The sequence below is a fragment of the Canis lupus genome, chromosome 3 (assembly GCF_048164855.1).
Source record: "Canis lupus baileyi chromosome 3, mCanLup2.hap1, whole genome shotgun sequence".
Taxonomy (NCBI): Eukaryota; Metazoa; Chordata; class Mammalia; order Carnivora; family Canidae; genus Canis; species Canis lupus.
The window spans coordinates 84,559,215-84,585,154 of record NC_132840.1 but is presented as its reverse complement, the minus strand read 5'-3'; the positions used below and the strand labels follow the sequence as shown (position 1 = coordinate 84,585,154).

The 25,940-nt window shown below is 35.4% G+C and overlaps 1 protein-coding gene across 7 annotated transcripts in view; it reads left to right on the top strand.

The window, feature by feature from the left end:
• Window positions 1-25,142, top strand: part of ZBTB44 (zinc finger and BTB domain containing 44) — a 67,336-nt gene extending 42,194 nt beyond the window's left edge. For 2 of the 7 annotated variants that reach the window (XM_072822722.1, XM_072822723.1), the window contains 4 exons: window positions 12,374-12,458; window positions 13,793-13,956; window positions 15,505-15,805; window positions 17,788-19,616. In XM_072822722.1, coding sequence (XP_072678823.1) covers window positions 12,374-12,458; window positions 13,793-13,956; window positions 15,505-15,805; window positions 17,788-18,070 — 833 coding nt within the window. In that variant the 3' untranslated portion in view covers window positions 18,071-19,616. Of the gene's footprint in view, window positions 1-12,373; window positions 12,459-13,792; window positions 13,957-15,504; window positions 15,806-16,391; window positions 16,501-17,787; window positions 19,617-23,448 lie in introns of those variants that run through there. The other 5 variants (XR_012028874.1, XM_072822727.1, XM_072822724.1 and 2 more) reach the window with 5 other exon arrangements.
• The last annotated feature ends 798 nt before the right edge of the window (window positions 25,143-25,940 follow it).

Here is a 25,940-nt window from a genome sequence, read left to right as displayed (position 1 = left end):
TCTCCGACTTATTTCACTTAGCATAATGCCTTCTAGGTCCATCCATTTTATTACAAATGGCAGGATTTCATTCTTTTTTATGGCTGAGCAATATTCCACATCTTCAACCATTCATCTGTTGATAGACATAGGTCAGGGTACTTTTAAAGAATTCAAGTGACCACACATTCAAAAATATATTTAATGTTAGCTATTTTTGTTATGTGACCAAGTTTTTGTTAAATTACTAGTCTTTAATCCTCAAAACACCTTCTGAGTAACAAACTGTTTAATGAATATTACTATTTAATCATTTTGTCTGAGAACTTAGAAATCAAAAATTGATCTCAGTATCCTGCTAACTAGGCGTGTGAAATAGTCTGATTTTACCACACTCAAGTTTGTGTAATCAGTTCAGACTTTGCCTTTCTTACTAACGTGATTAAATAGAAAAGTTAGGAACTTAAATGGAATAAACCTATCAGTATATTATAACTTCTTTCCAATATATACTATCAAAGATGTAGATTCTCTTATAGAGCTGACATGTGAATAACTATGATCTGAATATCATGTAATTAAATAATCCAAGAGTTGTTTTACTTGCAATCATAGTAAAGTGTATTAATCACTCTGAATTAACTAACCTATCAACTCCAAATCTATACAATAAAACTAAGCTTTGCTGTAAAGTTAAATTCCTAGAGTATAGTAAGCAGCCAAAAAACATGAGCAGGAGAAAGGAAAAATGTGTATCATACTTTTTTTTTTCTGTATTCTGTAAGAATATTTCATAAGTACTCAATTTTAATTACTATTTATTTATTAAGACATCTAAAAGGTAGTTTGTCTTTCCTAAGGACTGTGAGAATATAATATTAAATGCATTTGTTATTACAAATCATTTTTTAAAGATTCTATTTGGGGATCCCCAGGTAGCTCAGCAGTTGGGCATCTGCTTTCAGCCCAGGTTGTGATCCTGAGATCCCCTGCAGGGAGCCTGCTTCTCCCTCTGCCTGTGTCTCTACCTCTTTCTCTGTGTGTCTCTCATGAATAAATAAATAAAATCTTAAAAAAAAAAAAAAAGATTTTATTTATTTGAGAGAGGAGTGGGGGGAGGGGAAGAGAGAGGGAGAAGCAGGCTCCTTTCTGAGTAGGACTCCATCCCAGGACCCTGAAATCCTGACCTGAGCTGAAGGCAGACTCGTAACTGAGTCACCTAGGCGCTCATTATCACAAAATCCTAAAATACTTTGATCGTCCATAAAGTTAATTCAGATAGGATTTTACCTGCTGCTTCTCTTGCCAGTTGACCCAGCAGAGGGTCGTAAAATCTGACATCCCCACTGGAGGGCAAACAGAAGCAATAAGAGCAAATTTAAAAGAGGAAAAAAAAGTCTCTAAGTTTAGATTGGGTCTTACTACTCAAAAAGATGGTCATCAATATCTGGACTAGTATAGAAAAAAACATAAGTGAGAAGGACTTCATGATACGGCTTTATTTGTCTTGAGGTATTTGATTATCTTTCGGCACCAAAGACAAAATAAATAGTTCGGGTTAATCCACATTTTACTATGGTAAAGGAATTCAGTTTTTTTCTGAACTTTAAAATCTGCCATTAAAAGTAAAGCAGTTGTTATGGGGTCAATTATATTGAGATAATTTGACAGTTTTCTTAGTAACAGTAGTGATTAATTTGTTGAGATGGGCACCTAGAATAATGGTGGAATTACAACATCCATCATATGGAGAAGTAGTTAAAAGTTCAGGGGTTTGAGTCAGATCTAGAATCTGCTACCGGTTTCTGTCACTTTATAAATGTGTGACTTTGAGGAAGTCATTTAGCTTAATGAGTTCCCATAACTATAAAGAGTCAATACCCTTAAGCAAAAGACCAGCAGGAACATACTTGTAGTTGAACAATTTGGGGTGGTAATTTTAATGTCTGAAAATCCATAACAGTTACTGCAAATACCCTCGGGTGACTTAGTGTGCAGCAGGCACCTACAAGCCCTATGATGACATAAGAAGTAGTATCCTAGGGCGCCTGGGTGCCTTAGTCGGTTAAGTATCTGCCTTGGGCTCTTGTCGTGATCCAAGGGTTCTGGGGTCGAGCCCCATGTTGGGCTCCCTGCTTAGCAAGGAGTTTGCTTCTCCCTCTGCACCTCCTCCTGCTTGTGCTCTCCTATTCTCTCAAATAAATAAAATCTTTAAAAAAAAAAAAAAAGTAGTAGTAGTATCTTAGTGGTGGGGGCTTGGGGAATATAAGTATCTTTCATTACGACAGGTGTGAGTCAGTTTTATATCCCTTAAAATGGACAAATTCCTTGACTAGAGTTATAACAGTTTCTGCAACCCAGGCTAAAGAGTCTGAAGGAAGAAAGGAAGAACAAGCTCTGACTGTCATAATCAGAGTCCCAGTATTAATGTCTTTCTGATTGAATAGCCCTTAATGATAGGATTGTAATGGCAATCCTTAGCAGAAGCATTTTCATGATGTCAGATCAAGGAACATTTTTTCACAGGGCTCAGAGCCTAAATATAATATGATGCAAAGGGCCATTAAAAGGGAAGCTACCTTCTGACATATTTAAAGGAACAGTTATTAAATTTTTGTCAGCTAGATCAACTAGAGGATAGATAATTGATTCAGTGATCTGTTAAATTCAAAATAGTAGCTGTGGTCTGGAGAAAACCTACAAGAGTTTTGTTTTCCTACAAGGAGATCTTGGGGAGTCAAAACAATGGGATATAGATGAGAGATCACGCTAGTTGTAATAGACAAGATTAGTAGTGATGGTAGATTAGTAGTAAAGGGATAGAAAAGACTACTGAAGAATCAGAAAATTAATATGATTTTGTCATCTTGGGAAGGAGCTGCCCACTGTTAAAGTCCGTATTTTCTGGAGAATCTCTCAAAAAGATGTATGTCTTCTAACTTGGGAAACATGGATCTAGCAGATACCACCTTAAAATTTTACTACTAAATCAGTTGTTAACAATTGATAATCAATGACAGGTTTTTTTTTGGTGGCATCTTTTCCAGAAGACCCAAAACTCCAGATTTTAAATCATTCGGAAGCTGCTTTGGTGAATGTTTTCAACATGCAGGTCATAACTGTGATAAAGCTGCAGATCTCTTGTATTCAATCACATCGGCTAGTAAAAGGTTAAAACCTAAGATTTAAACTAAAATTCCCATTTGTAAAAGGCAGCCTATTATTAACTCCTAAGGAGTTAACTTTGAGTCCTAAAGAGTATGTATCTTATTGCCATCAAGGTTCTTGGCAGTACTTGGGGCTACGGAGGTTTAACATTCCATTTGTAGTTTATTGCCCTTTTTTTGCTCTAAGTCTCTCATAATTTAGAACAGGGATGTTGTTACTATTATTACTATTATTCAGGTATAATTGATGTACATTATATAATGGTTCGATATTTGCATGTATTACAAAGTGATGACAGCAGTTAAGTTCCATTAACATATGTTACCACACATACAGAATTTTTTTTCTTGTGATGAGAATTTTTAAGGTCTACTCACTTAGCAACTTTCAGAATGCAGTACGGTATTAACTACAGTCACCATGCTGTATATTACATCCCATGATTTAATTATTTCATACTCAGATTTGTGCCTTTTGACCACCTTTGCCTGTTTCTCCTATTTCCCCAACCTCCTGCTCCTGGCATCTATCCCTCTGTTCTTTTGTTCTGTTATCTTTGAGCTTGGTTTGCTTAGATTCCAGATAAAAGTGAGAGCATATGATATTTGTGTTCCCCTGATTTCACATAGCATAATGCCCCTGAAGTCCATCCATGTTGCACATGGCAAGATCCTTTTTTTTTTTTTTTATGGCTACATAATATTTGTTCTCTTTATTTTTCTTGAAGTTTGTAGATGATAAGGACAGTGGGAAAAGCCTCAGTAAAATAGAAAGTTTATGGAGTTCTTAACAGTATCATCAGTGAATGTGTAGTCCTGTATTGGAGAAATAAGTTGGGATTTCCCTAGCCAGGAATACAAAATCTAGTAGTTTTCCCCACCATTGTAGTATAGCTCTTTAGCATGTGAAAGCCTCAAGCCACCCTAAAAATAAACAACAACCAGAACAAACTGATTGCTCATTTGGAGGTATTTAAGTATACTTCAGTGTTTGATCCATATCCATGTCTTACCAAGGTTGTCGGTGACAAGAAGACTACAGGTTAGAAATACCCTCGGTAGTGCCTCTTAAAATCCCCACTCTGTTGATGCATCTCAAGTGAACAATCTTGTTTATGTCAGAAACTTCCCCCCCCCCCCAGAATGGCCACTTGCAGTTCCAAATTGTCATTGGTGAAATTGTGTTAGTTGAGAAATAAATATATTAGTGTTACAGAGAGGAAGCATGAAAGAAGCAGATGTTTGGCCTTGAAGAGGCGGCAGTTTTAGATTGAGACAACTCGTGAGAACTGCAGTGGTCCATAAGAATAATGCTTGTGTAACTTTTTATTTTACGGCTCAGCTAAAGGCCAGTTGTCACTGATCAGGGACCAGACAATGCCTGATTCTGGGCATATGGAAGTAAGCAAGGCAGTTCTCAGGGACCCAAATGCAAAACTGAAAAAGTCCTTATAAAGTTTTTCTTTTTAAAAACATTTTCATTGAAAAACAATCTTCATTGAAATACAACTTACATAGAAAATTCACCCATTTAAAGTATATACTTTAGGGATGCTCAGCAGTTGAGCATCTGCCTTCTGCATGGGATGTGGTCCCGGGGTCCTGGGATCGAGTCCTGCATTGGGCTCCCTGTGCAAGGAGCCTCCTTCTCCCTCTGCCTGTGTCTCTGCCTCTGTGGTCTCTCATGAATAAATAAAATCTTAAAAAAATAAAAAGTGTATACTTTAGTGGTTGTTAGCATATTCACAAAGTTGTGCAGACATCCACAGTCTAAGTTTATAACATTTTCATCACCGTAAAAAGAAACCCTGACCTTTAGCAGTGATGCCCTCCTAGTCCCATCCCAGCCCTAGGCAGACACAGATATACTCTGTATAGATTTGCCTGTTCTAGATATTTCATGTAACTGGGATCGTGCATTATGGTCTTTTTGACTGGCTTCTGTCACTTTCTATAATATTTTCAAGGTTCATGTATGTCATACCTCATAGAGTTTTGAAAAGTTTTTGCCAGAGGTCTTCTGAATTCAGCCTCTAGGCCCAGTTCAGATGAAGTAATTGGGCCGATCTCCATCCTCTTGATTATTCCTCTTATAGATAGGAGTCAACACACTGGACAAACCAATCATAGAAGCAGGTGTTAGAAGGCTAGAAAACAATCTCACCAAGAAACAATGACAAATCTGAGTAGCTGAAATAACCCCAAAAGATTTTCTAGGAAAACAAAATAAACCTTCCACTGAAGGACTTTAGTGTGAAATATTTGAGCTCAATTCATAATGAACTTATTAGCTCCCGGCCAAGGACAGGTTGCACCTCAAAATGGATTTTTTTTTTAAGATTTTATTTATTTATTTTATTCATAGAGACAGAGAGAGAGAGGCAGAGACACAGGCAGAGGGAGAAGCAGGCTCCATGCAGGGAGCCCGATGTGGGACTCAATCCGGGGTCTCCAGGATCACACCCTGGGCTGAAGGCGGTGCTAAACTGCTGAGCCACCTGGGCTGCCCTAAAAGGGATTTTAGATGTGCACTCTGTTAACAAGGTGCCCTGTGCAAGACCACAAGAACTGGATGGGTCCTCCTTTCCTGCCAGTGCTTGGTTGCCACAGACCACCAGGAGCACAACTATAATTGAGCAAGTTGAGTTTTTTGCTCATTTGCAATGTAAGAGATTACACACCTTAGGTCTTTAGAGTTTCTCAGTAAGAGGGTGTTAGAAAGAACTTAGAGGATTTGGCTTGTGTTTGGTGATTTTAGGGAGGATTCATTGGAAGTGGTGGGGTTTGCTCAAGACTGGTGATATTAGTAAGCAGGGAAAACTATGATTGTGTATCTTTTTTTTTTTTTTTAAGGTTTGTTTTTTAGTAATCTCTACACTCAGCATGGGGCTCAAACTCCTGAACCCCGAGATCAAGAGTTGCATGCTCTTCCTGCTGAGCCAGCCAGGCACCCCTATGATTGTGTATCTTAACAAATATCTAGGATCACAGCCTAATGTGAACCTAAAGCAGCAGTGACTTATTAGCTAGAGAGGGAGATGTTTGGTATTTTTGTGATTGCACAATGACCTTGGCTTTGGCTGTGCTTAAACAAAATTATGTGTTTTGTCTCGGCCCATTGTGACCTGGTCTCATGTTGATGTCCTTTGAGATTGTGTCCCAATATAAAGGACCAGGGTCTAACTATGAACACCAGGCCCACTCCTGAGTGTGTCAGTGTCAGGCCGGTGTCTGGATGTTAGGGGCTGCTTTTCTCTTTCTCAAGTATGAAATGAGATAATGTTTTTAAAACATGTAGTAGAGTGCACGTGGTAAATGTTGAAATCTTTTTTTTTTTTTTTTTTATTTTTATATTTATGATAGGCACACAGTGAGTGAGAGAGAGGCAGAGACATAGGCAGAGGGAGAAGCAGGCTCCATGCACCGGGAGCCCGACGTGGGATTCGATCCCGGGTCTCCAGGATCACGCCCTGGGCCAAAGGCAGGCACTAAACCGCTGCACCACCCAGGGATCCTGTAAATGTTGAGTAGTGGATGGCTACTATAGTTATTTTTCACCACCAGATTTTGTGTCTTGGGTACTTAAACAGTGGTTAGCAGTGGAAAACAGGACTCAGTTTGATGCTACAGAAGCTATCTCGTAGTACTAATTGGCAGAAGAGAGTAGAATCTCTCTTAAGATAACCCCTTCCACATAAAGCTGATTGTCTCTATAATTCTGTTTCTTAAGGTAAGAGGGTTCTATCAGAATTCTTAGCTTTCCTTAGCACTGCAAGCAAAATCCCTGTACAGTAGAAAGGAAAACTCCATTTTCGTAATTTAAGAAACATTACTATACTTCAAGGAAAGTAATATTGCTTGTGTATCCTGCTATTAAATTGGTTTAATTAAATTCCAATTCATATGATTACTTCTGTTATCATTGGCAAAAACCATCACATTGGAGAAGAAGTTTGCAAGATTTTTATCAATAGTTGCATAAGTGATGTAACACTATTTATATGTTATAATGTCCACAGACATTATAGATAGAATTCACAGATAGAATTCTTAAAGTGTACTTTTTAACTCTTAATTTAACTTGTAGTAGTTTTTATTCTTAGCTTTTAGTGCATTAATAACCATAGGCAGGAGCAGAATGTCCTTTGTTTTAAAAGGGGCTGTTTGCTACATGCATCTTATACTCCATTTTAATTCTTTTTTGACCAGCTTTTTAAGCAGACTCTTGACAATGCAGAATCAGTCCAAAGCAGAGTGGTTTTTATTTGCACCACACCAAGACTCCACTCCCGCCCCCCTGAAAGTAGTGTAATCTGATTGTGACGAACACATGTGTGCCAGGTCAGTCTTCCTGGCAGAAGGAAGGCCTAGTCACAACTCCAGTCCTTTTTTGCAAGTCTTTCCCTGGAAGCTTTAATATTGCCTGTACTCTGAATAGCTGCAGAATACTGCCATAAAGTCGATTTTTTTGGGTGTCCATGGTGACCAGGTCCAAATACTGGGATTTTTCCAGTTTTTATCCTAGGATAGATTGAAATGTTAGTGTTTAGTTCCCTTTCCTTTAAGGAAAAAAAGTGAAAATGGGGAAGGAAATTTTGACAAGTGAACAGTTCTGTCTTAAACAAAATCAGTAATATCTGGTCTCTCGGTCTATATTAAAAATAAATCAGAAGGATTGGGAATAAGTTAGATAAGTAGGTATGAGGAAAAGCGTAAATGTCTTTTGACAGTAAGAGAAAGAGAAAATGAAAAGATATGTGCAGAAATGCTAAACACACCAGTAGGTGTGAGGTTGGGAGGTGTGCAGAAGAATACAGATACAGTTGGGGATGAATGTAAATGCATATAGCCCCATCTCTTTTAAAAAATAATCACTATCAATGTATTAGAACATAATGTAATAATTGGTGTCTTTGATTGCCATGAGTCATCAAGAAACAAACAAATTATATTTAGTATTCTTTAAGAAGTCAAGGCAAAATGTCACAAATTTTCTAACACAAATGACTTAACTAAAGTTTGGATGCTTTAAAAGGGATTAGGTTATTTTTTGTTGGGGGTGGAGGAATTTACTTAAGTGGAAAATGTATTCATTTCTTAATGTCAGCTAATTCAAGTGTTCCAAAGGGGAAAACTGAAGTACTGGATTCTGTTTTCATCAGAAGGAAATTTCATTCTAAGTGTCCCAACGACAGATGATAGTTATTAAATATCCACTTGTATATGGTATTGTACAAAGTGTTACAATTAGTTCATTTTAGCTTTCATTAAAATATTGCAACCAGAAGCATGCTTCTGTTAAAGTGGACTACACAACTTTAGCAGCTCAGATTTGTTCATTTGGTGAAACATAGCTTATTTGCATATGATAAATACATTGGCAGAGTTCAGTCTCTGATCAGAACAAGCGAGATTTTTCAGATCTCCCTCTCACAAAAAAACAACATGGGTTTGTTTGTTTTTTAAGTTACCTTAAAAGTATTTGGAAGGTCGTTGGGAAACTGCCAAGTTAAACTTGGGGGGAAGGAAGCCCAACCCAAAGAGGTAAATGTATATCAGAGCACTGAAACCAGTTGTTTCCTAAGACATTTGCCAGAACACACATGGGCTTTGGTTCATCAACTCAAAGAGCAAGGCAAACAGAAGTCAAGACCCAGAGCACATGAAAGTTGTGAAGTCTAAGAGAAGTTGCTCAACAGTAAGTAGGACTTCCTCACTACAACTAAATATGCTCCCCCTCCTCCAGACCCCAGAGAACTATAGAAATAGTTGCCTTGACAGTGGGCAGATTAGAAGACAGAAAGGAAAAGGTAAAAAAAAAACACATCTCTGAGAAGTGGACACTGACCAGTCCATTTGCAGATTTAGATCCTGATTATTCCGTGTACAAGTAGGCCAGGGAATTTCAGTGAATTTGGTTTAGGTACGACCCTGCAGGAACCTAGCAAAAGCAAACAAAGTTTTTCTTGAAGAGAGCATATCCATCCTAACCTAAGCAAATCATTCTCTCTATAAATCATTTTCAAGATCAGTAACCACTGAAAAACAACCGGGACACACAAAGAAACATAGCAGAAAGAGAACCAATAGATAAAAACAGGCAGCAGAAAGAAATTGGCATAGTTTTCACACAGATATAAAATAAATATGCTTACCAAGTTTAATGAAATAAACAAGCATGAACAATAATTACAAACAACAGTATACTGTAAAAAAAAAAAAAAAAGGTTGAAGCAGATTTGAGGGGAAAAAATAGGACTTATAGAAAAAAGTAACCAAAATAAAGAACTCTGTCAACATTTAGGCAGTAGCTTGGATTTTGCAAAGAGACGATTGGTGAATCAGAAGATAAAAGAAATCACCTGAATGCTTCCCAAAAAAAAAGACTGTATTGTTTTAAGGTTCTCCAGAGAAACAGAACCAATGCAATATATGCAGGTATACAGGAGATTTCTTAGGAGGGATTAACTCACATAATGGAGGATAACCCCCACAGTCAACCACCTGCAAGCTGAGGCCCTGGAAGGCCAGTGGTATCATTCTAGTACAAATCCAAAGATCTGAGAACTGGAGGGCTGATGGTGTAAGTCTCAAGTCCAAAGGCCCAAGAACTGGAAGTGCTGGTGTCCAAGAACAGGAGAAGACGGATATCCCAGCTCAAGCAGAGAGAGAGCACATTTGCCCTTCTACCTTTTTGTTCTATTCTGCCTTCAGCAGATTGGATGTTACCTCCCCCTGCATCTGCTTTTTATTCAGTCTACTAATTCAAATGCTAATCTTTGCCAGAAATGTTCTTACAGACACACCCAGAAATAATATTTTACCAGGTATCTTGGCCTCCTTAGCCCAGTCAAGTTGACACACAAAATGAACCATCACAGAGACAACGGTGAGAAGCTGCTGTGGAGAAGAGGATAAGGGGTATGGACAATACAAACATAGATTGATAAAACCCTAAGAAGAGAAGAGAGAAAGGCTGAGAATTTTCTAGAATTGATGAAAGACATCAATCCATAGATTAGAGGCCAGCAAATCTCAAATACGAATTATAAAAATACAAACCTAGACACATTATAGAGAAAATTCAGAAAATAAGATAGAACAAGATACTACATTCAGAAGAATGACTTCTGAAACCAGTGGAATAATATCTTCAGTGTCCTAAAAGAAAATAACTGCCAATCTAGATGTCAACACACAAAAATATCTCTCAAGAATGAAGGTGAAATAAAGATATTTTTAAAAAACAAAAATAGATTTATCATTACCAAATCCTCACTGAAGAAAATTCTTAAGGATGGACTTCAGGCAAAAGCAAAGTGAGCAAAAAAAAAAAACAAAAACAAAACAAAAAAAAAAGCAAAGTGAGCATAGATGGAAAGTAATATATTACAAGGAAGAGGTTAAATATATGGACAAATGTAGGTAAACACTGCATAAAAGAGTAATGATGTTTTGTGGTACTTTATTCAAAACAAAATATCATAATAATTTGTGAGTTGCAGAATAAGAATGTGTAGAAAATGGAGTTAAACAGATCCTTAACATTCAAAGGTTTTAACTTCAAACTTTGATAATTATCTAATTTCTAAAGTAACCAGAAAAATAGGGAAAGATTATATAATTTCCAAACTGAAAGAAGTGGGGAAATGGAATGATTATTACCATTTATGCTTAACAAACTCATTTAAAAAAATGTATAAAGAAATGCAGTGGGCCAGGGAGCCTGGGTGGCTCAGTTGGTTAAGCATCTGCCTTCTGCTCAGGTCATGTCTCAGGGTCCTGGGATCCAGCCCCGCATGGGCTCCCTACTCTGCAGGGAGTCTGCTTCCCCCTCTTCCTCTCCCTCTGTGCCTGGTCTCTCTCTTCTACTCTCACACTCTCTCAAATAAGTAAAATCTTTAAAAAATAAATACAAAGGGCCAAGAATAGCCAAGGAGTTTAGGTAGCAAATGAACAAGGTGAGAATACTTGTTTGCTGCTCTGATATCATAAAGCTCTGGTAGCTGAAGATTGGCATTAATGTAAGTTCAGACAAGCAGATGGGACTAATATAATGAGAACCTGAAAACACACCCAAACACTTAGAGGCCTGCAGAGCAGAGAGACAAACTTTTCAGTAAATGTATTTGGTTATAAAATCAGCTCCAGGTGGCTTAAAGAAAAGACCTTAATGTCAAGGGCAAAACAATCTTTCATAAGATAATTTGAGATACAGAAGGATTTTTTTTTTAAGTAATCTCTACACTCAACATGAGGCTTGAACTCACAACCCTGAGATCAAGAGTTGTATGCTCCATTGAATGATCCAGCCAAGTACCCCAGGATTTTTAAAAACAAGACCAAAATAATGGAAAACTGTACATTAAGAGTGAAATGGATAGATTATGAATATTATAAACGGTGTAAACTTTCACCTGTAATAGCATGGATCAGTCCACAATATTGAAGGAAAGAAGATAGAAGAGTATTATATACTGTAACTCAATTTATGTAAAGTTTGCAAGCAGTAATACAAAACGGTACTGTTGGTGGTGAGAGCAGCTGATTTCCCTTAAAGAGGAGGATAGTAAATATTTTAGACTTAGCTGCCATGGTCTCTGTCACAACTGCAATGACTCTGCTCTGCCATTGGTGTAAAAGCAGCCCTTGCTGGTTCATGGCTATGCTCCCAACAAGAACCAACCCCTAGTTTGTAGGTACATGTGTTGGAAGTAACATTACTATTAAAAGGAAGAGGGACAAGAAAAAAGGGAGGGAAATGATGACCACAAAAGATAGGACAGTAATTACCTCTTGGAAGGAGGGAGTTTGTGTTCAGGGAAGGGTAAACGATTTATAGGATGCTAGCTGGTATTTTAGTGGGACTTGTATGGAGGTTACACAGGTATGTATTCACTTTATAGCTCTCTTGAATTCTATGTAAAAGTTCTATGTACAGTAAGTCATGTCACAAGTTTTCAAAAATACGTGTTTCTTTAAATGATTGTTACTAACATGTGAATTTTTGCTTAGTTTACATTTGAATTTGCTTGTTTCTGAAATTTATATCAAATACTCTACAAAATTTAAGTAGTAATATAAGGCTGTTGTCTTATATATGATTTCTATTTAAAGATTTCTTTATATTTGTTTTAGGGGCTTGGAGACGCAGATTGCAATTAATATATTGGTTTATTTATATCACTGTATTGACAGCTGTCCTCTTTTTGTCCTTCTGTTCACAGGCTCAGTAGATGAAGGCGTCACTGAAGGGTTACCCACACTTCAAAGCACTTCTAGCACTAATGCTCATGCAGATGATGATGATCGGTTAGTACCAACATAGTATGTCATCTTCTTATAAAGGAATGTGTTTGCAACTGTAAATCCAAACATTTTATTTATTTATTTATTTTTAATTTTGTTTATTTATTCATGAGAGAGAGAGAGAACGGCAGAGACACAGGCAGAGGGAGAAGCAGGCTCCATACAGGGAACCCGACACGGGACTCGATCCTGGGACTCCAGGATCACACCCGGGGCTGGAGGCGGCGCTAAACTGCTGAGCCACCCAGGGCTGCCCAAATCCAAACATTTTAAATGGGAATTATATAAGAAGTTTATTAGTGCCTCATTTTATTTACAGAGTAAAGAGACGTTATATCATAAATTAGACCACCTGTACAGGATTTTTTGGCATTTTTAAAACTATGCAGGCCCATCACTTTTAAATAGTATCTGTATCAGGTGTTGGTGAACTGTGAACCACAGGCCAATTCCAGTTCACTTCTTTTATTTGTAAATAAGTTCCAATAAAACCATGCTCATTTGTTTACATATTATCTGTGAATGGCAAAGTTGAATGGTTGAAACAGAGATCATATGTACAAAGCCAAAAATATTTACTGTTTGACCTACTGCGGAGAACAATTGCCAGGTCCTCATCTATAGACCCACAATCCCCAAGTCATTATATTCAAATTGTCCTCCCTGCTTCATATTTCCATATAGATGTTTAAGGGGCATTTCAGACTTAACATGACCAAGACCTGACCTCTAACTCCCCATCTAAATCCTGCTCATCTAGTCTTAACCATCTCAAAACAGCATTGTCATCAGTTAAATGTACAGAAGCACAGCCTTGAGAGAGAACTATGAGGATCTGTTTGGTACATGGTATGTTTGGGGAATGAGAAGAAATGAGGCTGGACAAGTATACAGCACCCAGATCTTGAGGAATCTCCTGTGCCTTGCAAAGGGGTTTGGACTCTATTCTGACGGTAACAGTGAACCATTGCAGGATTTTAGAGGGGTTGATTTAATCAGATGACTGTGAAGCAGAAGACGGATTCAAGGGGTGGAGGGCTAAAGAGAGGGACTTACTAATTCAACCTTGACTGATGAAGGCCTAAATTAAAGCAGTAGTAGGAAGGAAAGGATTAGAGAGATAAGGATGCCTGGTGTAAAATCATTCATGATGTGTGACTTAAGATGCTGGATATTCTGGACAATAATGTTGTTCATATTGCCATCAATGAAACTTTTAATCTAACAGTCAAACTCTCAAAAAGTTGTTTTTTCTTTCGTTCATTTAAAGTTGTGCAGAAATGTTTATTCAACTTAAAAATCAGAATCTGGTTGCCTTCTTTGGTCTGTTTTTTTAGATTGGAAAATGTTCAGTATCCCTACCAACTCTACATTGCTCCTTCTACCAGCAGTACAGAACGACCAAGTCCAAATGGTCCAGATAGACCTTTTCAGTGTCCAACTTGTGGGGTACGATTCACCCGTATTCAGAACCTAAAACAGCACATGCTTATCCACTCAGGTAATGTCATCTTCCCTATTGTTGCATAAATGAGTACTTGAAAAATTATATTTAGAAATCCAAGTTAAAAATAGAAAATAGGTGTTTTTGAGTTTAAAAAATATGTCTCTGAGAAATCAGATAAGCCTAACTCTGTTGCTTAAATGGTACAGTGTCAGAAAGCTATTTGCTTAACATATTTGCTACAGGCATAAGTATTCAGATTAAAACTTGAAGGAGTATGTGTATATAATTAATAAATAAAAGGTATTGGGTATATTACGGGTATGTATGTGTATCTGTGCAATAAAGCACAAATATAAATAGTAGAGCAAATGAAATTAAAAGGGTATTTATTGGTGTTCTTTGCACTATTCTTATAACTTCACTTTAAGGTTGGAAATTATTTCCAAGTAAGTGTTTTTTAAAACTTAACAATAATTTAATTTCAATTCTTTAATCCTAAGTTTCTCTGTACCCTGATTAATCAGCACTGTAGTAATTTTTAGTACAAAAGATTTTAAATAAATGATCCATAAAACAGATTTGAAATTTAAGTTCAATATTACATAAAGGCAACAAAATTCTTGTGGGAAAACACTGACCTCTGATGAGTAAAAAATCTTTGCTACTGTTTTCTGCTATGTTATTATCTTACTTTCCTGTGCCATAGATAGGTCTAATAGTTCTGAGCTAACACCAATTCCCTATGACTTTATTAAAACAACAGATTGTATTTTTTTTAAGATTTTATTTATTTATTCATGAGACACACAGAGAGAGGCAGAGACACAGAGGAAAAAGCAGGCTCCATGCAGGGAGCCCAATGCGGGACTCGATCCCGGAACTCCAGGATCACACCCTGGGCTGAAGCCAGGCGCTAAACCACTGAGCCACCCAGGCATCCCAACAGATTGTTTTTTAAAGGGCTTTTTGCCAAAACTGTAATAATTAATTGGAAGAGACAATACACTTTATGATTTACATATTAGTTTCTATATATTTTTTCTATCACTTCATGTTAAATGCTCAAAAACCCAATTCACAAAAAAATAAAACAAAACAAAAAAAACCCCAATTCACCAAATGATAATTCTACCATGATTATTAATTACATTCAGAGATGTTAGATTTTTCTTTTTTTCTTCTCATTTCTCTGTCAGGGAATGAAAACTAGGTCCTTTTTCCATCTTCTCAGTATAAACTGTACTACTTTAATGAAATAAAATAATAAATTTATGGAGGTTTCAATTTTGTTTAAAAACTGTTTAAATTATGTTTTTAAGTCTATAAAATAGATGATTTAGAAGAATATTCAAAAGTCAACTTCAGTATATTAAATAGTTTACATCTCCTTCTAATGCCTTTCTTTATTTTTTTTAAGCACTAGTGACTTTTCAAATGTTCTGTACCTTTTCTGAGATGTTGAATTGGAATCCATTTTTGCTGGTGATTTTTGTCTTTTTAAATTATCTATTGCTACAAAATTATAATTCAGAAATTGCGAGGTTTGTGACCTTTCATTTTATTTTGTTTTTAGATAATATTTTGTTTTGCTTGATTTTGTAGGAATTAAACCATTTCAGTGTGACCGCTGTGGGAAAAAGTTCACCAGGGCTTACTCGCTTAAGATGCATCGCCTAAAGCATGAAGGTAAACGCTGTTTCCGGTGCCAGATATGTAGTGCCACTTTCACTTCCTTCGGGGAATATAAACACCACATGAGGGTTTCCCGGCACATTATCCGCAAGCCTCGGATTTACGAGTGCAAAACATGTGGCGCCATGTTCACCAACTCTGGAAATTTAATCGTGCACCTGAGGAGTCTGAACCATGAAGCGTCAGAGCTAGCAAACTACTTCCAGAGCAGGTGAGGTGCACAACAAAAACGAACCAGGAAAACTGGTGACTAAACTCTCTTTTCCTGCTTTTAGGGCAGCCTGCTGTGTTTTTTTATCAGGTTGCCAGCTAAACAATCACAGTCTTTTTAAATTCCCACTATCCATACTCTGATCTCCTGATCTGATAAAATTTTGCTGAATCTTCTAAATATATACAATTATAAATATTTTCCTAGTTGATAATGGAAATTTTTCCCTACAGAAGTAGACCATTTACTTCTTGCTTTGTCTTTTTTTTTTTGTTTTTTTGTGTTTTTGTTTTTTTCAGTAACATAAGGTTAAAGTAATATAGACCTTATTGGAAATTTTACCCTGTCAGATGATCTTAGTGATATTGAATTACTTCAGACCCTTTGGATGTCAAAAATTTTTAACCACTTCTCATCTTTTTAAATTCTATACAAAAGAATATGTATTATCGATAAAGAAAGAAATTCCAACAGCCACTATAATGGATTTGATTATTTAGATCAAATTTCCTTTTTCTTTCAGTTTAGAGCTCCATGCTTTTAATATTAATAATTTATTATAATAGAGTTCCTTTCTGATTTATAGAGTATCCAAGGAAATCAGGTTCTAGTTCTGGCTCTACCACTAACTGCTGTTATAATTGAACATGTCACTTTACAAATGAAGAAGCTTGAAACATAGAGAAAGATAAAATGTAAGCTTTAAAGATGATTTCTAAGGTCTCTAGACATAAAATTCTATCGTCCTTTTTTAATATTTTGTCAGAAATACAAATCTATAGGAATCCTTTTTGTTTTTTATAAAATCTCCCTAAACTTTTAAATTTTGAGTCATATATATTTTTTATATCTTATTTTTCAATAAATTCCAAATTATTGCTGCATAGATTTTGTTTTTCTCTTCAACCTGACATTCATGCTTAATCATGTCTGGGTGTCTGGTTGTCCTATCACTAAACCTAAATTCTACATGTTATATCAAACGTTTTTTGTTCAGAACTAAAATAGTGTCTCAGTTAACCACTCCTGTTGCCTGTATCTTTCCTCTATCATCCCATTCCTCCTATTTAACACCTAAAGACTTTTTAGAAAATATAACACAGGACATTTTAAATTCCTTTGGAGATGAACAAATTTTAATTTTTTTTATTAATACTGGACAAATTCTAAAATAATCTTCCTGAATGTATTAGTTCTTGATAGTCCTAGTAGAATAAACTTTTTTAAAGTTCAGTAAGGATTTAATTAAAGCATCTGAGATTTATTTTATAATGTTTATTTTAACTACAAAAAATGCATATAGTAGAAAATTTAGTCAATGTAGGAAAGTATAAAATAGAAGAAATTAAATTTTTTTCTCATCTCACCACTCAAGGAGACTCTCCACTATTGTTAATATTTTACTGTCCATATTCAAAAATTAAATATTTAATTCTAGCAATAGAATATTAAATATTTTCAATATTAATAAATATGTCCTGAGGACTAATAATATAACCAGTCTCATGACATTCATTTTCAAATTAATGCCATTTATGCCTAAGGACTTAATTTCTTAACCAACTTCTATCCCAGAAGTAATAAAAAGCTAGGTTTATATACCTCTTAATATATATAATCCAAGAAGGGTTAAGTTATTCAAATGATCTTTGCTTAAGTGAGCATGCTAATTGCATTTGTTTGTATACAGAAACTCTTCTACATAGAACAAAAAAGGCTATTTAGGTGTCTAAAGTAACAGTGAAGGTGCTAATCTTACTGTTAAGATGGTGGTAAAGAGAGTTGATGTACTTTGGTTCTTATGGATGCTTCTGTTCATATTTAGGAAAGTTTAGAAATTGAAAATCCTGAATTATAATTAATCAAGAATTAGAGAAATGAAAAATCCCAATCTTGTTTTACAAATCAGGTCTTTTTATTGTGGCTAATTTATTACTGGTTTGAAAATTAACTCCCTCTTTCATCCTTTGCCTCTTATCTAGTGATTTCCTAGTACCGGACTACTTAAACCAGGAGCAAGAAGAGACCCTTGTTCAGTATGACCTTGGAGAACACAGTTTTGAAAGCAACTCCTCTGTTCAAATGCCTGTAATTTCACAGGTCTCCTCGACCCAGAATTGTGAAAGCACTTTCCCCTTGGGGTCTCTTGGTGGGCTGGCAGAAAAAGAGGAAGAAATGCCAGAGCAGCCAAAGGCCAGTGCTTGTACTGAGGCAACCAGAGATGACCCCCCAAAATCAGAGCTGTCTTCTATAACCATTGAGTAATTTCATGGTTTGGCTTCATTTTTGGTTTTTGGAAAGTGCCTGTGCTTGGTCTTGTACATTTAAATTTAACTTAATTTTTTAAACGAAGAATGTGGGAAAGAATTTCTCTTTTTACTTTGTAAGCCCCGCAATTGATGTCTTATTTTTCATGACTGAGAGATCGCTTCTGTAAGTGCACAGTAATATGATGTTGAAACAAAATCGAAACTATGAGACTTAAGGAGAGCTAGTTAAGGCATATATAAGTTTCTTCTTCCATTGTTAAAACTAGGCTAACGAGAACATTAGATAAAGAAGAATTCAGATGATTGTTGACCTTCCTGAGAGGAAAGGTTACACCAGAAGCAAATTACTGAACAGAATTTGACAGGTAGCCTGAATAGATGTTTACTCCTATACACAGGACATTGTACAATATTTTGTAAAGCCTGTTGGTTTTGGAAATATTTACGGTAAGACTTCTTAAAAATAATTAGGGTAAATACTTCTGAAATCCAGTGTAGTCTTTTTTTTTTTTTTTTTTAAGCTTTGTCATTTCTCTTTTCATGGTGAAAATTTGGTGTTGGGATAGGCATTCCCTGAACTTTTTTAGTACTACTCCAAATCTTTCTTTTTTCTGTGAAAGAAGGCAAAGAGAACCATGATTGAGAATAGTCAGGCTGTGCATGAAGTGACCAGGAGTGGAAAATGAAGTACATGAATCTCAGCTTTATAGGAACTCTTTTAATACTGCTTTTCTGACTAAAATTGTTGTTTACCTGGTCTTTGAATGTTAATACCTGGCTAATTAGTCATTGCCTAAATCATTTTTTCCTCTTGCCCCATGAACAGTACTTCCTCTTGCATATACTGGCATGATATCATATAAAGGAAAAATATTGGAGATACTCTATATTTTATATATAGGTTTATGTAATCTTGGAGATGTTTCTATTGTGCTGATTTGGACAAAATAAAAGAATTCTCTGTTAAGGCTATGTTCTTAACCCAACTAAGATTGTTTACAAAGTTCCATATGTCAGTGATATTTTGTTTTTGTTCCAAAATATTTTTAGACATTGCCAAGTTTATTAAAAGGGTTAGTGTAGTTTTTACACAATGTAAGCAATAATGTAAAAGATAGGCTTTAGATTAATGATCTATGATTCATAAATCTAGGGGAAAAAAAGAATCGTTAAGACTAAAGGAAAACTAAAAACCTTAAATTAATATCACTTCTTTTGCTGCTAAAAAAAAAAAAAAGAAAGAAAGAAAAGAAACTTCCTGGTTTATAGTTGAAATTTATGTGATATCCTAGACTGAAGTATATATACTTTTCATCTGCTGCCATTAAAGCATCACTGACCTTGATCCTAGATAGTCATGACTCCATGAACAATGAACTTCTGAGTAACTTTTTTTCTATGTATAGACCCAAAGTTTAATAATTATGAAAACACCTGATTAAATTAGAAAAAGAAACTAAATACAGTCTCTTACTCAAAACACAAGATTTTAATTTTGTCTGGGTGCTAGACCTGAATAATAAAATTCATTTTAAGTTATAGTGATTTTATTGTTTCATTTTTCTTAATTGGCTAATTTTATGATTGATTTTCCTCCCACAAATGTAAAGGAAGGGAAAGTAAATACATTGAAGATTTTTTTGAGGCAACATTCTTTTTCCAGATCCTGCTTTCTTTAACTTGTTTCCAACTCCTTATCTCTGTCTTGAACCTGCTTTCCCCCTTTACTGCCAAACAGGTATATTACCTTTAGGAGGATCAGCATACACAGGTTATGTGATGGGCTTCCACCAATTTTGCTTTTTACTAATAGGGGTAAATTACTTTTTGCAACAGACTGGGTTACTTAATTAGTAACAGTACTGCTATGTCTCAACTAGAAAGGTTAGGAATTTTTATTTTTAATGTCCTACATATTCTTTTTTTTTTTTTCTTTTTTTTTGTCCTACATATTCTTGAAAATTGTCATGACTACCAATGGATTAACCTTGGAGTTATTGGCAAAAAAAAGAATAGGTAAAATTATGACCAGGAATCATTGTTGCCTTCAGTTTTAAGATTTTTTTTTTAAGGAATTTAAAAAAAAGGAAGGTTAAGAAAAGAAAACTGGGGATTTGTATGGTTGAAAGTGTTTAAGCACATCCCCTGTGCTGAGAACTCTACTTTAAGAGAGCCCACAATTTTGGCAGCTCTAAAGTAGCCTGTGTTCTCAGAATGTAGGATTACCACCACTGTCTATTCTTTCCCAAATGGACACTTTAAATTTTCATCGGTAATTACAAATTGCACAGATTTCCAAGTTTAATGAAAAATTTGAATATACTATGAAAATGTATACTTGATGTGTTTATTCCCCAAATCTTAGCAATACAGGTAGCTAACAAATCTTTAACATAAAATGATATAGCAAAGGCTTTTTTTCCTTTCATTGAGGCTCTACATTTTTCTTGATATACAATTTAAGGGTTTTTAGCTTTTGGATCTGTTTTAGGAAATTAAGCTGCAAGGGATAATTGTATATAGTGTTATTTAGTTTATTTAAAATTCATCAAAGAGAGGGATACCTGAATGTGTAAGTTTTACCAGAGTATATGGATACATTGCAAAGAGATGAAAGCCAGTTATATTATCCCATCCATTAGAAATTTCCAGTGAAAAAATTCCAGTTTAGAGTACTTAAGTATATCTGTCTTTCTTAAGGCCCAAGAGGGTAACTTTGTGATCTTTTAAAGGGCTTAAATGTTAGGAAGTGGGATAAATTGCCTTTTTAAAACCAAGTATTTTATACAAGAAAAGCATTTATTTTCCATTTCTATGCTACCAAATAGGTGTGATACACTTTAGGAAGGAGTTAAAGATGTTCGCTGTGATACTGGATGTTACAGCTCCTGCAGTCATTCTTTCCATTTTTAGGGGTGTATTTAAACAGTGGAAGTGTCTAGCATGACAGTGATTGTAGTAATTCAGAAATAAAGGGATTAATATTGGAGGGTTTTTTTTTTATTGGAGGGTTTTTTATTTCAATTTTTATAAACGGATACAGATGGATTATCAACAAATATATTTAAATGGATTTCTCTTATTTGGAATTTCTTTTTTTTTTTTTTCCTTATTTGGAATTTCAAGTCCTCTTCCTAATTTGTATTTCACGTAATTAGTTGCACAGTTAGTACATTGCTGGTTTTTAAAATTCCCAATTTCAGTGAGACAAAGTGTGCTAAGATGTTTAAATAGCCTCATTCCATCTTATATTTTAACCTTTCAACAACCATTCAGGGTTTCAACAACCATTCAGGGTTAGGTAATTAGGTTCCATGTATGACACATGCCCTTTGTTTTAAAAAACAGAAAAACTTGTGTTTTGTTAAGGTATTATATCAGATGGAATGGACTGGTCAGCATGTTTAATGCAGTATCATTGGTAACTCTTGTTACCTTCTAACTACTGAGCCAGACTCTCCCATTGTGTAAATGATTCCCTGGGAAACTTTAGAAGTTGTATTTAACTCTTTCAGTCTTTTATTTGATCACTCACTATTTTATTTTTGTAATCAATCTAAATAGAGGCCAGTTATCTTATTTAGTGGCTTCTATTTTGAATATTCTCAGATCAGTCTTAGTCTCTTAGCTTTGTAGTCCCTGAAAAATACATTACTGTATAAGGTAATGACAATGGAGAGAATTATTGTTATTGCTTGATGAATGAGCAGTCCTAAACTTTTAATACCTTAAATGAAAGGAGTTTGAGATTTGATGACGAAGAGAATTAGAAACTTTCATGTGGCACTGACTCTGTTTTCACTCATCTGCAAAATGTGAAATAATAACTGAAATATACATCCAAGTGAGGGAGAATAGTTTTCTAGGTACTAACGGGAGGGTGGGGGGGGACTAGTAAAGTTTGCGTTTGCAAGTGACCCAAAGTTGCTAAAAGGTAAAAAATGTGATTTTCACTCTAAGTTATTGACATAAAATACTTTATTTATAATATATTCAGATTTTAAAAGTAACAGAGAAGAATGTATAGAAACTAGATTTTCTTTTCTAAAGCAGTGGAACAAAATTGGGGAGTGCTATTATAGTAAATGCATCTATGAGGAATATTTATAGCTAAGCATACTCCTTTAGCTTTAAGCTAAAATGGTCAAAATTTATATTTTATTTTGCCTTATACCCACTTTTTTAGTGTCCTTTTGCTTGACAAAATGTGGTGAGATAGGGTATTTTTACTTGGAAAGTCCACAGCAAGACGAATTTACCAAAAGCAATCATAGTTCAGATTAAACAATGAAGTAGAATTGAACCAATTTCCAGGTTCAACTAAGGAACACTCTGTGGATATTTTGTTTTTAGATTACTAATGTGTTGATTATTAATGGGAGAATTAAGCTTATATCAGATTATGAAACGTAGACGCTTAGTGACATCATAGCTATACTTTTTTTTACCTCATGCTAAATTCTAATACATTTAGATATTTCTACTACATTGTAGTGATTATATTTTTATGATAGAAAAAAATAGTTCCAGGTCTTTACATATAGTCTCTGCAGAGATGTCAGGCGATGTTACTGGAATCTCAATTTGGCGGTATCAAAATATGAAACTGCCTTAAAGTGCTCATGCTACTTTAAGCTTCCTCTGTGCAGGCCCCATGTCAGTTACAACTAATACCAAGGTTCCTAAGTACATTATAGTTTACAAAGAATTTAAAAGTTGAGACCATTGACTGACAGCAAAAAATTTTTTCTAAAAATTTTTTTAACTTAAAAATTTTAAATTTCAGTTTGAAGTGCCTGGTTTATAAAATCTAATTCTTTGGTTATTGCCTTTCTCTTTTAAATTGACTAATTTTGCTGATTAAGCTTAAGACCCTGGGTTCCATTGTGATGATTTATTGATAAAATTCGCTGCTTGATGGTTTGAGGGGCTAATGTCATGACTCTTATTAAATTATCCTTGTTTTCTCAAATGCTGGTCTAACTATATCCAGACTTCATAATCCAATTAAACAACCTAAAAAAATCATCCTGTAATTGAATGTTCAGGTTACCAAAGTACATCACCTTCTAAAGAAGGATAAATCTTCCCTGTTTTAAGAAGAGCCAGTCATCTCCCCTTAACACACGTTTCCGTTGGCATCAGTGGAAGCTGTGTTCATTTAAAGGTGGGAAGCCTTTCGTGCAGTTCTAGAAACAGCTATTTTCTAAAGAGAACCTTTTCTGTGATTAGGTTATAAATGTGTTTTCTCTAAAAGCTTTGTTTTATTTCAGTTATCAATTTAATTTTCAAGTTGGTAGATGCAATGTAAAGTCTCTCATACTGAGAGTAGTCATTAAATTATTGAAAGTTGCACTGCTTTTCATCTTTCAGGTGCCTGAAATGAATGCCACCAGGTATTTGGAAGGATTAAGAACGTGAACTATTCGTTTTCTTCCTTCTACAAAGTGATGGCTTCTAATGCTATATTTCAAGATATTTAAAAAGAAAAAAAAAAACTGTCCCTAATAGAATAAGGTTTGGTTTTGATCCAAGTACCAATAATATATTTGATTTTTCTGTTATTGCTGGTGCCTCCTGTTGCATCAGATAGAGATTGCCTGCCTCTTTGTAGGGCACCCTTGTGGCACCTTATGTCCAATTGGAAGATAGTATATGGCTTCTTTGTGCCTCTACTGTCTTTTCAAAAGCCATTTTATAAAAACCCTAGGTAGCCTATTTTAATATTTAAATATATATATTTGTGAGATACTTTTAGAACAGACTTTTTTTTTTACTTTGAAATTCCTGTATTCTCATTTTTAAGAGTATATTAAGATTTTCCAGGATTAGGATTTGTCTTTTTCCACAGCAGCATAATGAGAAAGTCAGATTGAAATTGAAATTGACCATACTTCAGTGATAGAAGAAATTGATGGCTTAGTTATAGGAGACAGATACTAAGGGAAAAAATTGTGTTAATGTCACAGAAATGAATCTTTAAATAAAATTGTGATTTTGTTTCTGTATTTTCATATTTGCTGCTACAGTAGCTCAATATTTTACAGAGCTAACATACGAATATGACTCCATTTAAAAACTGGAGTACTTTCTAGTACAACCAGCCTGGAAGGAAACTGTACACCACAGTTTTCCAGATGGGTGACTGACTGCTTTGTTTAGCCGATGCATGCTCAATATTTTCCTGTAGGCCAACATCAAGGAAGTCTGGGGGAAAGTTTTTTACCTTCTGCAGCATTATGATTCTTTTTGGGCCTGGCATTTTGTGAAACCCTTGGGGGAGGGTAAAGCCGGAGCAGAAATGTGAATTAAAGTATGTAGGTGGGTGTTTTCATGTCTTCTCCCCTCTCCTAGAACCAGTACAACTCTCTTAACTGTGCCAGTCCCCAGTTCACCAGCTTTGTATCCAGTCGTCATCTCATTTAAATATGGCTTTACTTGGTGACAGTGGCCATAGCTAAGTTACTTGGCATGTTTGACTTTCAACAATAATGAAAACGGTTTTGGGATTTTGTTTTCTTTCCTAAAAATGTATACAATGTCAGAACTTCACATTTTATATACTAGTATCTGGCTATTAGTATTTTACAGGAACCATAGTTCTTGGTGACTTCATATATATATATACATATATATATATATTTTTGTGACTTTTTTGTAAACTAAGTGCCGTTTCAACGTTACAATCATTTTTAGAGTTATTGTAATCAATGTGAATATCATGTTTTTTCAAATCTGTTCTGAGCCTATAGTGTTTGCTTTGTGAACATATGTGTATTGTATATATTCTGTATAGTTACATTGTACTGAAATATTAGCTTGTTTGATATAAGGAAAGTATGTATTGAGTACCTTTTTGCTAGCCTGGTTGTTTAATCTTTTTTAAAAAGGTTTAAACTTTTTAAAAAAAAATCTTTAAACTGGCCTTTATTACATGGTCACAAAGTTGCAGTTAGAAGGGATGGGCAGGGAAAAACTAGTTTTGAGTGTCTTTGAATAGAAACATAAGACTAAGATTTTTTTTTTTTCCTCATTAAAATATCTTATTAATGCTTTATGGAGTAAAACTTCTGCCTTTGTTGTTTATTGTTAGCTGGAAGGAAGAAATTGGTGGTGCTGGTTGAGAAAAGCGGATGAGAAAGTCCTCAGACTAATGCATTACTTAAATAAGCATCCACTGAGCGTGCACAGACCAGAGTCTTACATTAGACTGACTGCACACAGCAGCCTCCCGGGCAAGGAAGAAAAGAGCTGAAAGTGCACAGATCCCAAAAACACCGGCCCTAAGTTTGAAAGAGACACAAAGGAAGCTAGTTAGAGAAACTCCTTAGATCCTGGAGCTATTGAACCGGGTTCTTGGGCAAGGCTACTTCCTGAAGGGTGCGTTGGATCTTTACAAGCTGCTCCGAATCTTTCTGAAATTGTACTTTATTGACGAAAGACCTCTTGGTAACATTTCAGTAATATCTTACACCCGGAAAGTAGAAAACAGGCGCTCGGAGGGGCCGGGGGAGCAGCTCATGGCATAGGTCGTGAGCCTATGAGAGCCTAAGGGGAGGGCTTTCTAACTTTAGATTCATCTAGATGTGGATTTTAATGATAATTGGTCTATACAGAATGAGTAACAAGCAAAGAAAATTGTTTCATTGGTCCCAAGCTACTAGGATGTCACTTCAGATTTCAGTTCAGGGAGGAAGAGGGTACATTTTAAGAAGCATTCTTTTCATTCAGTGAATGTGCCAAGCGGGTTATTTTGTTTGTTTAAGTAAAAGAGGGAGAGAAGCTGAGGGAGGGGCGGAGAGAGAGAATTTGAGGCAGGCTCCACACCCAGCACAGAGGCCCGGTGCAGAGCTTGCACTTCAACC